General features: G+C 41.9%; 1 protein-coding gene across 1 annotated transcript in view; it reads right to left on the bottom strand.

Annotated features, from left to right (window-relative positions):
- The window catches only part of nudcd3 (NudC domain containing 3), a 35807-nt gene extending 21968 nt beyond the window's left edge, over positions 1–13839 (bottom strand). Inside the window, exons 1-3 of the mRNA XM_063055293.1 lie at positions 13585–13839; positions 4987–5306; positions 1911–2034 (exon numbers count right to left, since the gene is read on the bottom strand). Coding sequence (XP_062911363.1) covers positions 1911–2034; positions 4987–5306; positions 13585–13782 — 642 coding nt within the window. The 5' untranslated portion in view covers positions 13783–13839. The remainder of the gene's footprint in view (positions 1–1910; positions 2035–4986; positions 5307–13584) is intronic.
- Positions 13840–14723: the final 884 nt, after the last annotated feature.

Genomic DNA, 14723 nt, shown 5'->3' with positions numbered 1-14723 from the left:
AGAGTTTGGAGTTGAATTCCGGCGCCGCCTGTGAGGAGTTTGTATGTTCTCCCTGTGATTGTGTGCGTTTCTTCCCGGTGCTCCGGTTTCCTCCCACAGTCCAAAGAGGTACCGGTTAGTAGGTTAATTGATGATTGTAAATTGTTCTGTGATTAGCCTTAGGGTTAAGTAGATGGGCTGCTGGGCAGCATGGCTCCTTGGGATAGAAGGGCCTGTTCTGCATTGTATCTCTAAAATAAAATAAATAAGTAAATAAAAATCAGAAATGTCCAATTGAAAGAACCCTACTGAGGTGACAAATTGTGGTCGAATCCTGACAAGTCAGTTTGCCAGAATCTATATTGTACTGCGCAGGTACAGACTGAATCAAGGCTTCAGTGACATATACTGCGACTGAGTGAAAAACACCACTGATATAAAATATTTATGAGGATGAAGGAGGGGTTTCAAACACTGATGCACTCTGCAGGTTAGTGTGTGACTAACAAACTATTGCACCATCAACACACTGCTGCACCTCAACTTAATCAATTCCTTCTTCAGAAGTATAGTACAAGAACAAGCCCTTCAGCCCTCCACGTCTGTGCTGACCATGATGCCAATCTAACTAATGCAATCTTCCTGCACAGGACCCGTATCCCTCTACTCCCAGACAGCTCATGTATCATCTAAATACCGCTGAAACCTTGCTGCTGTATCTGTTAGCACTGCCCTGGCGCCACGTTCTGGATAAGTACTACAGTGTTAACAAAAAAACAACTTGCCTCGCACAGTTCCTTTCAACTTCCCATTCTCACCTTATACCTAGGTGCAGAGATTTACTGGGATGCTGCTTGGATTGAAGAGCATGTCCTATGAGGGAAGTTTGGGCAATCTAGGGCTTTTCTCTTTGGTGCAAAGGAGACTGAGGTGTATAAGATGATAAGAGGCATAGAGTGGACAGCCAGCACCTTATCCCAAGACAGATAAGGCTAATACAAGAGAGCATAATCTTATTCAATAATTGGAGGAAAGTATAGGAAGAATGTCAGATGTAGGATTTTTTAAACGGAGATAGTGGTAAAGGCAAAGGTTCATTTTATTATCAAAATATGTATACAGAATACAATTCTGAAACTTATCTTCTCCAGATAGCCATGGAATACAGAAAATTGAAAGGAAGACAACAAACGCTCCCTGCACAAAAAGAAAATGAAACAAAAACTCACAAACCCAAATATCCCTGATGCTCCCCTCATGCAAAAACTACCAGATCACCCAAACCTCCAAACCACCAATCTGCAAAAAGAAAGAACCGGCTAGAACAAGAAAAAAAACACAACTGAAAGAGGCCAATATGAATTACAGGCCATTCCATAAATCTTAAGAGTTTTGATAACATCTCCGAGAGCACTAAGACCCAGTGGCCCCTCCAAGGAGAGCGGAGATTCATTAGGGAGTATGCTAAAAGGTTGGCACAACGTAGTGGTGTACTGTGCTGTTCTGTAGTGTTCTATGCCCTATGCCCTCTAGTGTTGAGATTCATCCAATTCTAATTTAATCAGTTTTTAGCACCAATTTGCTCTAGTCTTATTATTCTGCAAAGCATCTACTTCTCTTGGGTTTGGTTTCATAGACTTCGGCCAACTGGTAGCTCCCCACTCAAGAAATAATTCCTCTGTAGTCCATATATTGACTAACAGCAAGATACTGGACCAGTGAAAACATCACAGCCAAGCACAATTCCAATTATATCCAACAGATCTATCCACACACACAAGCACGCTTTCCAACAGACGGCAACAGGAACAGAAAGCCTGGGTGATGATTTGTCCTTCCTGGCCCAGGGGTGTGGAAGTCATCAGCAATGAACATTATACCAGCCCAAAATTAAAATTTGAGATGGGTGGATTCTGGTGATTAGCTATTACCTGTTTTCCTTTAACAATCTGCTTGGAAACTGGCACTTTCACTTCCAGGTCTGAGTAATCCTGGGACCAAACGTAGTTGTCTCTCACTGCCCCATTATAGCTGTCAAAATTTTCTTCACATTTTCTGTAGGCAAACCAACAGATAAAATCATGAAGTGTATAAGATGATAAGAGGCATACATAAGTGGACAGTCAGCACCTTGTTCCCAGGACGGAAAAGGCTAACATGAGAGAGCATAATTTTATTAGATGATTGGAGGAAAGTATACAGAGAATGTCAGATGCAGCTTTTTTTTTAAAAAAAACACAGACTGGTAAGTGCGTGGAACTTATGTAACACATCCACAACACTGACAAGATATTAATAGTACAGTATATTTTGTTTTTCCTGTTTCAAGCCCTTTGTCAGTGAGTATTCTTAGGTTAACAACGCCATCAATAGCAGCACACTGAAGAGAAACACTACACTAGTGTGATATCTCATTTGAACCTTTAAAGTATGATTCTTAAATGATGCTAAAAAAAGAGCTGATTTTGTATTGTGCACACACAGCATATTAGAATTCTATTGGTGTTGCCCAAACTAGGTCGTTCCAATAGCTAGCAAATAAAGGAAATGTAGACTCATTAGGACCAAACTGGTATACTTATTTACAGAAAAATCCAAGTAACATCACTCTAAAAGGAAAAGCATATAGACCATCCTTCCCCCTCACCCCATTCACAAGCATGCCTACCTGAAGAGCTTCAATGTGATACTGGTACAGCCTGGAAGGGTTATCATGGATGGGGAAAAAGAAGGACAATGGATATGTCCGTTGTTACACAGAGAAACCTACTTAATCCAGCAGATGTGATGTTCAGTTGCAGTTATGTATGGGACTGAACTTACGTCTTTGTTAACCCATGAGCGCCCATAAAAGAGTCGCTGTTGGCTTCTAAAGAGATTAAAAGGTCAAGTTCTGTTCTAATTCTGTATTTTGGTGTCTTTAGCTGTGAATAGTCAAATATCTGACACACTATTAATCATTAAATTTTCAACATAGACTTTGAAAACTGTTAGGCGTTTAAGAATTTTCTGATTTCTGCTACTTCCTTCTGGGGTGTCTCAGAAAGGCAGCGTCCATAATTAAGGACCTCCAGCACCCAGGGCATGCCCTTTTCTCACTGTTACCATCAGGTAGGAGGTACAGAAGCCTGAAGGCACACACTCAGTGATTCAGGAACAGCTTCTTCCCCTCTGCCATCTGATTCCTAAATGGACATTGAATCTTTGGACACTACCTTACTTTTTAAAAAAATATACAGTATTGCTGTTTTTGCACATTTTTAAAAAATCTATTCAATATATGTAATTAACTTATTTATTTTTTTTTAATTTTATTTATTTTTTTCTCTGCTAGATTATGTATTACATTGAACTGCTGCTGCTAAGTTAACAAATTTCATGTCACATGCCAGTGATAGTAACCCTGATTCTGATTTCCATTGTTCTTCTGTATTCTCCATACACGACATCTATGTACACTCAGTCCGACTCATACTCAACGGGAATAAATGGCTTCTTGCACTTTAAGACACTTCCACTTGATCTCACTGGATGAAATTTGAAACACCCACAAGAAACAAAGTGGACAAAGTACAGATCAATTTCTTTTAAAAAAACGAACTGTGCTGAAACAAAATGCAGGATGCTGGAAGAACAGCAGGTCAGGCAGTATCTGTGTAGAAAAAAGAGGGAAGGTAAGCCATCATTTCGGGTCAAGACCCTGCATCAGGACTGGGAGGGAATAAGAAAGATCGCTAATGTATAGCAGTGTTTTAGAGGGTGGGACAGAGGCTGGCAGGAGAGGAGAAAGGCAAGCAGTCTGTGGAGAGCTACTCCATAAAGCTACATCATCCGTAGTGAAAGTTTCTTCACCAGCTCCATCATAGGGAGCACCCCACAACAGCCCAGTGTTAAAACAAGCCTAACTAGAGCAAAACCTTACCAGATTCAAACATACAGCCAGCACGAAGGAACAGGAAGCCAATTATGATGAAAAAACTGGAGCAAATTACATCATTATATTGATATTATCTCTCCACTCTATACATAAAAAAAATACAAAAGGACTATCACCCCTTTGTAAGCTCTTAATTATAGTGCCCATTTAATTCTACAACCCTGCTCTTGCTTTTAACCTGCCAGTGGTTAGTATATTTACAATTCTCTTGGAAAGTACAACTGAATCTACTTCCATCACCATTTTAGGGCAGTGCAGTTTGGATCACAGCTGCATTAAGAAAAATCACCACCTCAGACCTTTTCTTAATTATTTTAAATAAACACATTCTGGACATCAGCACTGCCATAGTACTTTCCCTTATTTACTCTACCAAAACTATGACTGGAATGCTTTTCATAGCCATACTCTTGAAAGGGAACAATTTTAGTTTCTCTGAGCTATCGTTCCAGTGAATCTCTTACCCTCTTAAAGCCTTGACATTTTTCTCAAAGTGTAGTTCCTAGATATAGTCAGAGCACTCCATTTGAAGCTTCAAGTGTTACTTAGGGAGACTTAGTTTGACTTCATTTCTCTTGTGTTCTTATTCTTCTCATTATAAATATTCTTATAAAGGAAACAATCTCATCATCTAGGTTGTCATCTTGAAAGATTTATGTATAGAATCTTCAGGCTTCTTTGTTGCTTCTCATCGTTTTGTTTTAGTTAGCTTACATCATTCCACTTTGTTCTTCCAACATGCATGCACTTGACATTTTAAACCTTTTTATCCATCTCAGTCGGTGTCTTTCAAGCTGCAAGAGCAAGGTTCAGTCAGGTATGATGTTAATCAGGGAGCAATCAAACCGAGAGAAAGAAAAAACCCAGTGTGTCTGCAGGTACACAGCTGCAATGCAGCAGACTATCTGCATTATCTTATATTGTGAAATGGAGCCCAAATGCCCAAAAGAGAAGCTGAGACCTCCTGCCTTGGGCCTGCAGAAGGGGATACACCAACTATCTCCTCAGAATACACGAGATCTGTACATTGAACCTTATTTCTTATTGTGTTTTAAGTGGTGCACACATACTTGGAAGGCTGGTTGGGCTCCTCTTTCGAATCTGGTGCAGCGGTGGCGCCCTCTAAGGGTCCAGAAGCTGCAGCAACATTGGCCGGGTGCTGTGCATCTGCATCTGCTGCAATCTCCTGATCAGTCTTCTCTGTGCTCTGATCAGCCATCTCCACTGCTTGAGGCTGCTCCTCAGGTGTTGAATCAACCTCCACCTCCTGACTAGGAGGTGGAACGCAGGACTGCTCTTCCTCCATTTTCCTATTCTTAAGTTTTTCTTCTATCTCTTTCACCCGTCTCTCATTGTCTTGAATAGAGTAGTGTTCAAACTTCTTAAAAGCCTTTAAAAAAAAAGAGTTGTAACATTAGTTGCACTTTGATTGCAAAGGCTGTGACCACAAGATATTTTCATTAGGCAAGGATGTGATGGATTGCTGGGCAAAACCAGGAAAAGGAAGATGAGGTACATGATCACATTGAACTATTGGGTTGAATGGCCTTCTCCTGTTCCTTCCTTAAAACATCCACTAAACACAAATTATTCCTTGTTGTTGTGGTATACCATCCAAATTAATAAGCATGGACTCTGTGTGTTGCAGAGATTACTAAAATGTCAACATCTGAAAGAAAATTGCTGAACCCTAATACAGAATGAGCTTAGAAAACCTACATTCAGGTGCTGTCAGCCACATAATTACACTGCCTTCCATTACAATCAACAATAAACTGCAATTATAGAGAACCTTTGGCATAGTTAATAGCCTATGGAGCTTCATTAGGGCAATTATCCAAATAACTTGATACCAAGTCAGATAAGGAAAAATTAGTATAGGTGATCAAAAACTTATCCTACAAGAAAACAGTGAGATGGAAATTCAGGGCAGGAACTGCAAAGCTTCAAACCCAAGCAGCTCAAGGCATGTCCCACAGCAGTAGAGCACAGAAGGTACAACTGCTCAAAACTGGGGGCATGGAGATTCTAGGGGACCATGGTCATCAAGATTATAGAAGTGGGTAAGGGAAGTCATGCAGGGATTTAAAAACAAATCTAAGAACTTTACAACTGAAGCATTGTCAGATCAGGAAACACTGACTAATACCACAGGGACTGAGTGCTGAGGAAATTGAAATCAATTTTAGTTTCAGTCACTTCCAGAAGTGCAAAAAAAAACAATCCCAGGCTGATTTTACCCACTATATACTGGCTGCCTGAATGAGAACTGAATGTACTACTTAGTTAAATTGTGCTAGCTACCCTCAAACATGATTTGAGTTGCTCTTGTTTGAGGCTGTGTGTGGGAACAGCTGCAACCTAAATTCTAGATGGTCTGCATTCAGCTTAATGACTTTCAACTGAGTTAAATTGGCAATATCCAAACCAAAATTTCCTGATTATATAGGAACTGGAAAGAATCATCAAGAAGGATTTGAACTAAATCATAAAATGTTACAATGAAACACAGAACAATAATAGCAGACCAAATTAAATATATCAATTTCTAATTTTTTCCCCTAAATTTTCAAAGGGTGATGGAGGGGATGTGAATTGCATTCACTTTTTTTTTAAAGAAAGGTGAGGGCCTGATCCTCATATCAATGACGAGATCTAAAATGGTCAACTTCATTAATAATGATAAACTAAAATGCCAAGCTTTCAGGGTTTGTCTTGAGGAGCTGCTGATGGTTCAGTACCAAGTAATGTGCATCATTCAACTGGCTGCCTGGTAATGAAACGTCAGGAAGCAGCACATGCCAGGGCCGTTACAAAGACAAATTTTAAGAATTGTGTAGAATGGAAGCTCAGAAAAATGATGACAAAACGTTTTTTTGAAAAGGGGAAATATTTGCGGATATTGTATCCATGTCATGGCTCAATGAACAGATGCAAGGCTCCAGTCGCCCACCTCAATAGCCCTCTGGGCACTCTCTATTCTGAGGATACCTGAGAGATCTTTGGCACCCATGACACACAGTAGGAATCCTGGCAGTAAGTGATTTGCCTGGGATGCTGTTTGAGGTCCATGTAGTTACCATGGACCGAGTAGGATTTTTTTAAAATCATAGTCTCCACTTATAATGTCTGACAAGTAAATTCTGCAGCCTTTGGATATGTTGTCAATAATCTACTCAAACTATATTCTGCATGAGCATTTCAGAGAAATCTACGAGATGATCATTTAATTTGTTGAAATACATTTTGTTACCAAGCCGCACCACACTCACCAAGACCACTGGATTCCTAGTCTTAGCTGAGCTAGTTAGTTGCAGAACATAGGTAATATATTCGGCATCAAGGTCACAGCAACCTGAATTTATGTTCTAACTCAAAATGCTTTAAGGATCTCGTACTGCCGTGGACAATAACTGAGATTTAGCCATACAAGCATGTATTTAAATAAAAATAACAAAATGCTGGAAAAAGTCAGCAGGTCTGTAGAAAGAGAAGCAAGAGTTAATATTTCAGGAAAAAGGCCACCGATTAGAACTGAAAATTAATACTAACTTAATTTTTTCTTTGCTAGTTCTAATGGTGACGATGGAGATGTAACGTAAAGATTTTTACTCCTCACATACGTGAAGGATGTAAGAAATAAAGTCAATTCAGTTCAATACCAAATGTCTTTGCCCTGCCATGCTCAATCTGCTCCTCTTTCCACTGGTGCTGTCTGACCTCTGATTGTTGCCAGAATTTTCTGTTCTCATTTCACCTTTCCAGCATAAGCAAGCATGATGGAGAGGTAGGAAGGCTTCAAGAATCTTGTAGACGAGAAATGAGGAGAAGCATAAAATCAGTCAAGGATTCAGATTCCAGTTCAACTGAAACAGCGTGTTTAAAATCAGGGATGTGCAGAGCAAGAATTAAACCAGCACTGAGATTTTGGACAGTCACAAAACAGCAGAATTGGGACAAAACAACAAAAGGATTTATAAAGAATGAGAATTGAAGGAAAGAAATGACACTGGACTGGCCAAGATGGGTCAGAAAGCAGAACAGTAGTAGATCAAAGGGACTCTGTGAGTCTTGATACCAGCAGAGTTTTGAATGACTTCCAAGTCATGAAAGGGTGAAAGATGAGGGCCTGGCCTACAGAGTGTTACAATTACCACATCTAGAGGTAACAAAGGCATTCAACAGATCATGAGCCAAAAATGGAACAGATTTGGTTAAAATTATTGAGGTGAAAATAAGAGATTTTAAGTGGTGGCACAGATATGTAGTTGCAAGCTCGTAAGGAGAACTACAGCTCCAAGACCGTGAACAACCTGATTTCAACGGATGCCAAGCAGAGGGATGAAGCTGATGGCTTCCAAATAAACTTGAGAAAATCCCACAAACAATGCCTTTATTCTTCACTGCAAGATTTTACATTTCTGGAACATGCACAAGATAGTTTTCAGCAACAATGCCCGAGAAGCATTAAGGGAGAAAGTTGTGCTGGATTTAATGAGTTAGTCAACAGTTTAATAATGTGAATGTAATATCAAATGGAAATCAGGGGTATGGGGGGAGGTGCTTGAAGCATTTATCAGTTTACACTCTGTAAAGACAAGAGTCCTACGGCAAGAATAAGTTAGCAATGACCACGGATGACAGAGAGGCAAGAACAACAAAGACATCTAAGAGACAATTGGATAAATGTGTATGGGAGATGCTTAGGCAGATAATGAGTCAAAAGGTATGAGCTTAGAAAGGCCCCTTAATCAGCATAGACAAGTTGGGCCACAGCAGGGGTAGGCAACCTTAAGCACAAATGATTTTCTAGCATGCGTTATTCATTAACTTGAGGCAAAACATAACTAGATGTATTTAAATGGATAATTCCCATACTGTATTTCAAGTTTTTTATGGCATTATTCTGGCTCACCGTCCGCTCATTAATACGTGATCCGGCCCACAGAGGCGAAAAGGTTGCCGACCCTGGGCCAAAAGGTCTGTTTCCACGCTGTATATTACTCAATGACTCCTCAATCCGCCACCAAATCCTGTTTCAATAAAATCATCACATCTTCTTCCACATCATAACATTTCTATATCCATCTGTAGCTATCTTCAAGAAATCAATCTAGTGAAGGTTCTCTGCACAGCCTCTAATGGCCTCTTCTTTATATACCAATTAACAAAACATCCCTACCCTCACAATAAAGGCTAGTATTATTCTTCTGCTCTGCTCTGACTTTTGCCTTTGGGGTATCGGGGGTGAGTCCTTACTGCAGGATACCCAGGCTCTGACCCCGTTCTTACAGCCCTGGTATTCATATCACTGGTCAACAGTGACCCTTGGGATGCTGACGATGGAGCTACTCAACAATAGTAAAGTCACTGAATCGGGGCAGAGAGTTAGATTTTCCTTTGTCAGAAATGGCCTGACCCTTGAAAGCCACAAGTTTTACTTGCCAGTTATCAACCCATACCTGAGAATTTTCTTGGTCTTGCTGCATTCAGCAGTGGGTACAAATTAAACTGAATTGAGAAATCATCAGCAAACACCTCCATTTGACCTTATGTTGGAAGGAGGTCATTGATGAAGCAGCTGAAGATGGTTGAGCAAAGAAGACTGCCCCCAAGGAATTCTGGTGATGTCCTGGAACTAAAATGCTTATCCCCAACAAACATGACCACCTTCCTTTTAGTATGACTCCAGCCACTGGGCTGTTTTTCCTTTCACTCCCATTGATCTTTACCATGATATCCCAATTCTACTCTGGGTCAAATTCTAATCTGACATAATGGCCGGTCATTCTCACCTTACTTCTAGAATTCAGCTCTTGGCCCATTTCAGTGTGGTGCGAGTGAAAGATACACTGTGCACAGGCAAGAAGGTTATTGATCAGTAAGGATTCTTTTGATGACAGCTTCCATCACTTTGCTGATGATTGAGAGTATACTGATTGGACAGTAACTTGCTAGATTGAATTGGTTCAGGCTTTGTGAACGAGACATACCAAAATTATTTTTCACGTTGCCTGGTAGAGGCCAGTATTGTACTAAAAAAGATCTGCAGATGCTGGAAATCAAAGTAATACACACAAAATGCTGGAGGAACTCAGCAGGCCAGCAGCACCTATGGAAAAGGGTGAACAGCTGACATTTCAGCCCAAGACCCTTCATCAGGTTGTATATGATGACATATATAGTACAGTACTGCACTAGAACAGCTTGGGTAGAGATGCAATTATTTATGACGACCAAGAACTAGCTGTGACTAGTTCTCCATGTTTCTTGATACCACCAGGAGGTGCATCCAAGATGAATGAAATGTCACAGTCATGTTCAAAAACATAATCATAAACACTAATAGACTGGTGGCCTTTCAAATGTCAAGGATTTGCAGTACAAGGTGTACAGCTTCTCAAAACCTCGGCAACATCACATCTGAAGTGCTGCGAGCAGCTCTGAACACCACACTTTAGGAAGGATAGGTAAAAGGGAGTGCAGAATATCCTCACCAGAATGATACACGGGTTAAATTACACAGGACGATTACTCAAACTGGGATTTTGTTCTTACAGAGTCAACAAGTTTAGGAAGGTTTGGTTTAAAGTTCAAGCAACTAAGATGAACTGAGAAGAGACAGTAAAAGTACTTCTACAGTTGGGAAATTAAAAAAAGGCAGAGTTTGAAAAAACATCAAGAAATCTTTCATGAATTAAGTTTAAATTTCAAGATGCATGGCTACAGAACTCTCTTCCACTAACAGCAATTGCCTCTGGATCATATATTCCATATTCCTTATGACACAGGAGGCCATTCAGCCCACTGAGCCAATGCAAGCTCACAAATTCATCAATCCCATTTTCTGCCTATCTCCCGAACTGAAAATCCTACAAAAATAATCAATATGGCCCAGTCCATCACAGGTAAAGCCCTCCCCACTGTTGAGCACATCTACACAGAGCACTATTGCAGGAAAGCAGCATCCACCAACCAGGAACCCCATCATCTGGACCATGCTCTCTTCTCGCTGCTGCCATCAGGAAGGTGGGACAGGAGCTTCAGAACACAAACCACCAGGTTCAGGGACAGTTATTACCCCTCAACCATCAGGTTCTTGAACCAGAAGGGATAATTTCACCCCATCACTGAATTGTTCCCACAACCTATGGGCTCACTTTCAAGGACTCTTCATCTCATGCTCTTGATATTTATTGCTCATTTATTTATTATTATTTTTTTTTGTATTTGCAGTTTGTTGTCTTTTGCACATTGGTTATTTGCCCATCCTGTTGGGTGTGGTCTTTCATTGATTCTATTGTGTTTCTTCGATTTACTGTGTATGCCCGCAAGAAAATGAATCTCAGGGTTGTGTATGGTGACAGATATAGGTATTGATAAATTTACTTTGAACTTCTCTCTCTCATATGCCTGTCAAATACTCCCCCACTCGCCCACCATCCACATACCTTATGCATAATTTGCAGTGCCTAGTTCATCTACCCTCATGCAAACCTTTGGATTGCAGAATAAGTCAGTAAGACATAGGACCAGAATTAGGCAATTCGGTCCATTGAAATTGCTCCGCCATTCGATCATGGCTGATTTGTTTTCCCTCAACTCCATTCTCCCTGTAACCTGTGATGCCCTTACTAATCAAGAACCTCTGCTTTAAATATACCCAACAACTTGGCCTCCACAACCATCTGCGACTATTAACTCCACAGATTCACTACCCCCTGGCTAAGGAAATTTACCCTCAACTCTGTTCTATATGGATTTCCTTCTATTCTGAGGCTGTGCCATCTGGTCCTAGATTCTCCCACTATCGTAAACATCCTCTCCACATTCAGTCTATCTAGGCCTTTCAATATTTGGTCAGTTTCAATGAGATCCCTCTCATTCTTCTAAATTCCAGCAAGTATAGACCCAGAGACATCAAACACTCCTCATAGGTTAAACGTATCATGACTGGGATTATTCTATATAAATCTCCTCTGGACCTTCCTCGATCCTAGGAATCAGAACACATAAAGGGCAAATCAGAATGCAATTTGCGAGAGCTGCACCAGGCCATTCTTTAATGGTGGAGTGTTTAAAAATTTAGATATTGGGGCAGAGGGGTATTTCCATGCTGCTGTAATTGCAATGGAACCTCATTACAGTGCACTTTCATATATACTGCTAGTATTACCACGTCCTCTAAAATGGTGTGCGATTCTATTCTGGAGTCACAGGGAGACAGCAATGTTTCCAACAGAATGCAACAGATCTTTGTTTGTGAAAGTCCCTCTGATGAAGCAAATGGATCAGCAATCCAGAACTGGGAATGTGGTCTACAATATGAGGGATACAAGGACAGAGATTGAGTGGGGGGGAAGGGGGGGATGTTGGAGAAAACTATTCAAACTGTGTATTGGTGCATACTATGTGGAAAAAAAAGAGGCTACCTGAAATTTGGTTAACGCTAGTTTTACACATAATGCAAGTGTAAAAGGTTGTCCTCCAATCCACAGGCCCAAGAGAGGTGGGGTGGTAGATTTGGTCGGGAGATTCGTAGAGCAACTTCACATGGGTACAGGCCCTTTAGCGAAACAAGTCCATGCTGACCACTGTGTCCACCCAATTTCCTGCAATTGGTCCACATGCTCTAAGCCCATCCCATCCATTTGGTCCACATGCTCTAAGCCCACCCCATCCAAATGCTTCTTAACTGATACCATTGTATCTGTCTCAACCACTTCTTCTAGCAGCTTATTTCATATACTCCCCACCCGCTGTGTGAAAGAGTTTTAGAACTTTCCCCTCCCAACCAAAACCAAAGTCTCCTAGTTTAGAACTCCCCTACCCTGGGGAAAAGACTGTGTTACTGTTTACCTTCTGTCTCCCCCCTCCATAATTTTAAATATTTCTATAATGTCACCCTTCATTTCCCCATATTCCACGGAAATAGACTGAGTCTAGCCAACCTCTCCCTATAACTGGCCGCTTGATCCTGCCAAACATTCTTGTGAAGGAAGGATTCGGACTGATGGAGCTGTTCAGGTATTGGGGGTAAGATGTGTATTTGGATTTTGGGAGCAGACACTGGTTCAGGTTTGACCAGAGCAACTGAGCCCCTCCCTCCCACTCCCACCCTGCCCCATTCTCTTGTGACTCCATTTCCCTACATTCCTTTTTCTTAACCCTCAACCCCCCCTGACCACGTCACCATCTCCCTTGCACCCCTTTGCCCACTCCTTCCATCTCACCACTACTCACTACCCACCTCCTTTATCCTCCCCTTTCCCTCCCTCTGCTCCCCTCCCCATCCTGTCACAAACAATACACCTCTTCCCACCTCAATACTCTCCCCTCCCCCCCAACCCCCTTCCCTCCACCGGATCACACTTCACCACCTACCCCTCCCTACCTTTCCTCAGCCCTCCTCCTGTCTCATCTCCGCTCCCCTCCTAGCTCCCAACTCATTCTGTCCCACTTCCCCTACCACTACCCCTCACTCTCTTCCCCATTTCCACCCCCCCCGGTTTTTGCCACCCCCTCCCTCACTCTCTCACCGTCTTGCCCCCTCCAGCACTCCAACTTTACCACTTCCCCCTCACCCTTCCCTGCCCCACCTCCCTATCTCCTCACCTCTCCTATTAACCGCTAGCCCGCCACCCTCCCCCTCACCCCTCACCCCTCACCCTCAGCGCCAGCCGCTCGGCCACCCCGGGCGGGAAGCCCAGCCGATCTTCCTTCAGCACCATCAGGCGGAAGAAGTCGGTTTTCCTGTACAGGAACCCGAAGAAGACTTCCAGAAAGTTCTCGATCTTGCCGACGTGCTGCAGGATACCGAGCAGCGCCTGGTCGTACATCTCAGTCATCTCCGGAGCCCCGTCCATCGCTGCCCGAGCCGTCCGCAACCTCACGTACACTTCCGGCACCAACACTCCGCCGCAGCCGCTTCCCCCGGCTGCCACGGCCCCAACAAACGTTCCTGGATCACACGCCGACGGGAATGTTTACTGCAAGGGTAGGCCATTCAGCCCGTCCTGTCCATGCCGGCTCCCAGATGACTCACCCCATCCCCGTTCTGAGTACTGAGACTGATGAGAAGAGATGAATACAGGGGGTAAGATAAAAGTGATTGTGCTTGTCAATAAGAAATCACCAAGGGAAATCTAATATCGGTCTGTTTTATAAAAAATGAACTTAAGAAACAGGAGTATAAAAGACCATAAAACCTCAAGACCACGTTCACCATGCTGACCAACTGATTTTGACCATGGCTCCACTTTCCTGCCTCTTTTTCAGAACGTTTGACCCCCGCCAAAGCCCAGTAATGTCTCACAATTTTGAATATATTCAATGAATCCTATAGGTTTGGTACTCAGAGGAGAAGATCCCCATCTCCATCTTATTTGAAAATATCACACGTTGTTTTAGATTTTCCCATGAAAGGAGACTTACTCAAGTCTACTCAAAGTGTCATGTGTAACAATGAGATCCCTCTCATCACCTGGACCTTATACTGTACGGGAAGTAACCTAACCCCCAGTGAGAGGTTCGGCAGTGCATCTGAGATCTAGTATACGTTTACTTCCTCTGACAGTGGGAAAGGAGAGCTGAAATACATAGTATGTGAAAGGCCAACAAGCTCAACTTCTTTCATTGTTCAATGTCTTTATCTCAGAAATCATTCTAATTAATAAGTAAAAGTTATCTGAATAAGTTCCAATGCAAGTATAATTTTTCTTAAGTAGGATCAAAGCTATATACAGTACTTCAGTGTGGTCTCATTAATGTACAGTAGTAATATAACTTCATTTTGCAATTAGAGACA

This window comes from Mobula hypostoma, chromosome 8 (genome assembly GCF_963921235.1).
Source record: "Mobula hypostoma chromosome 8, sMobHyp1.1, whole genome shotgun sequence".
Classification (NCBI taxonomy): domain Eukaryota; kingdom Metazoa; phylum Chordata; class Chondrichthyes; order Myliobatiformes; family Myliobatidae; genus Mobula; species Mobula hypostoma.
Note: the sequence above shows the minus strand (reverse complement) of the source record. Positions and strands in the feature narration are given on the sequence as shown.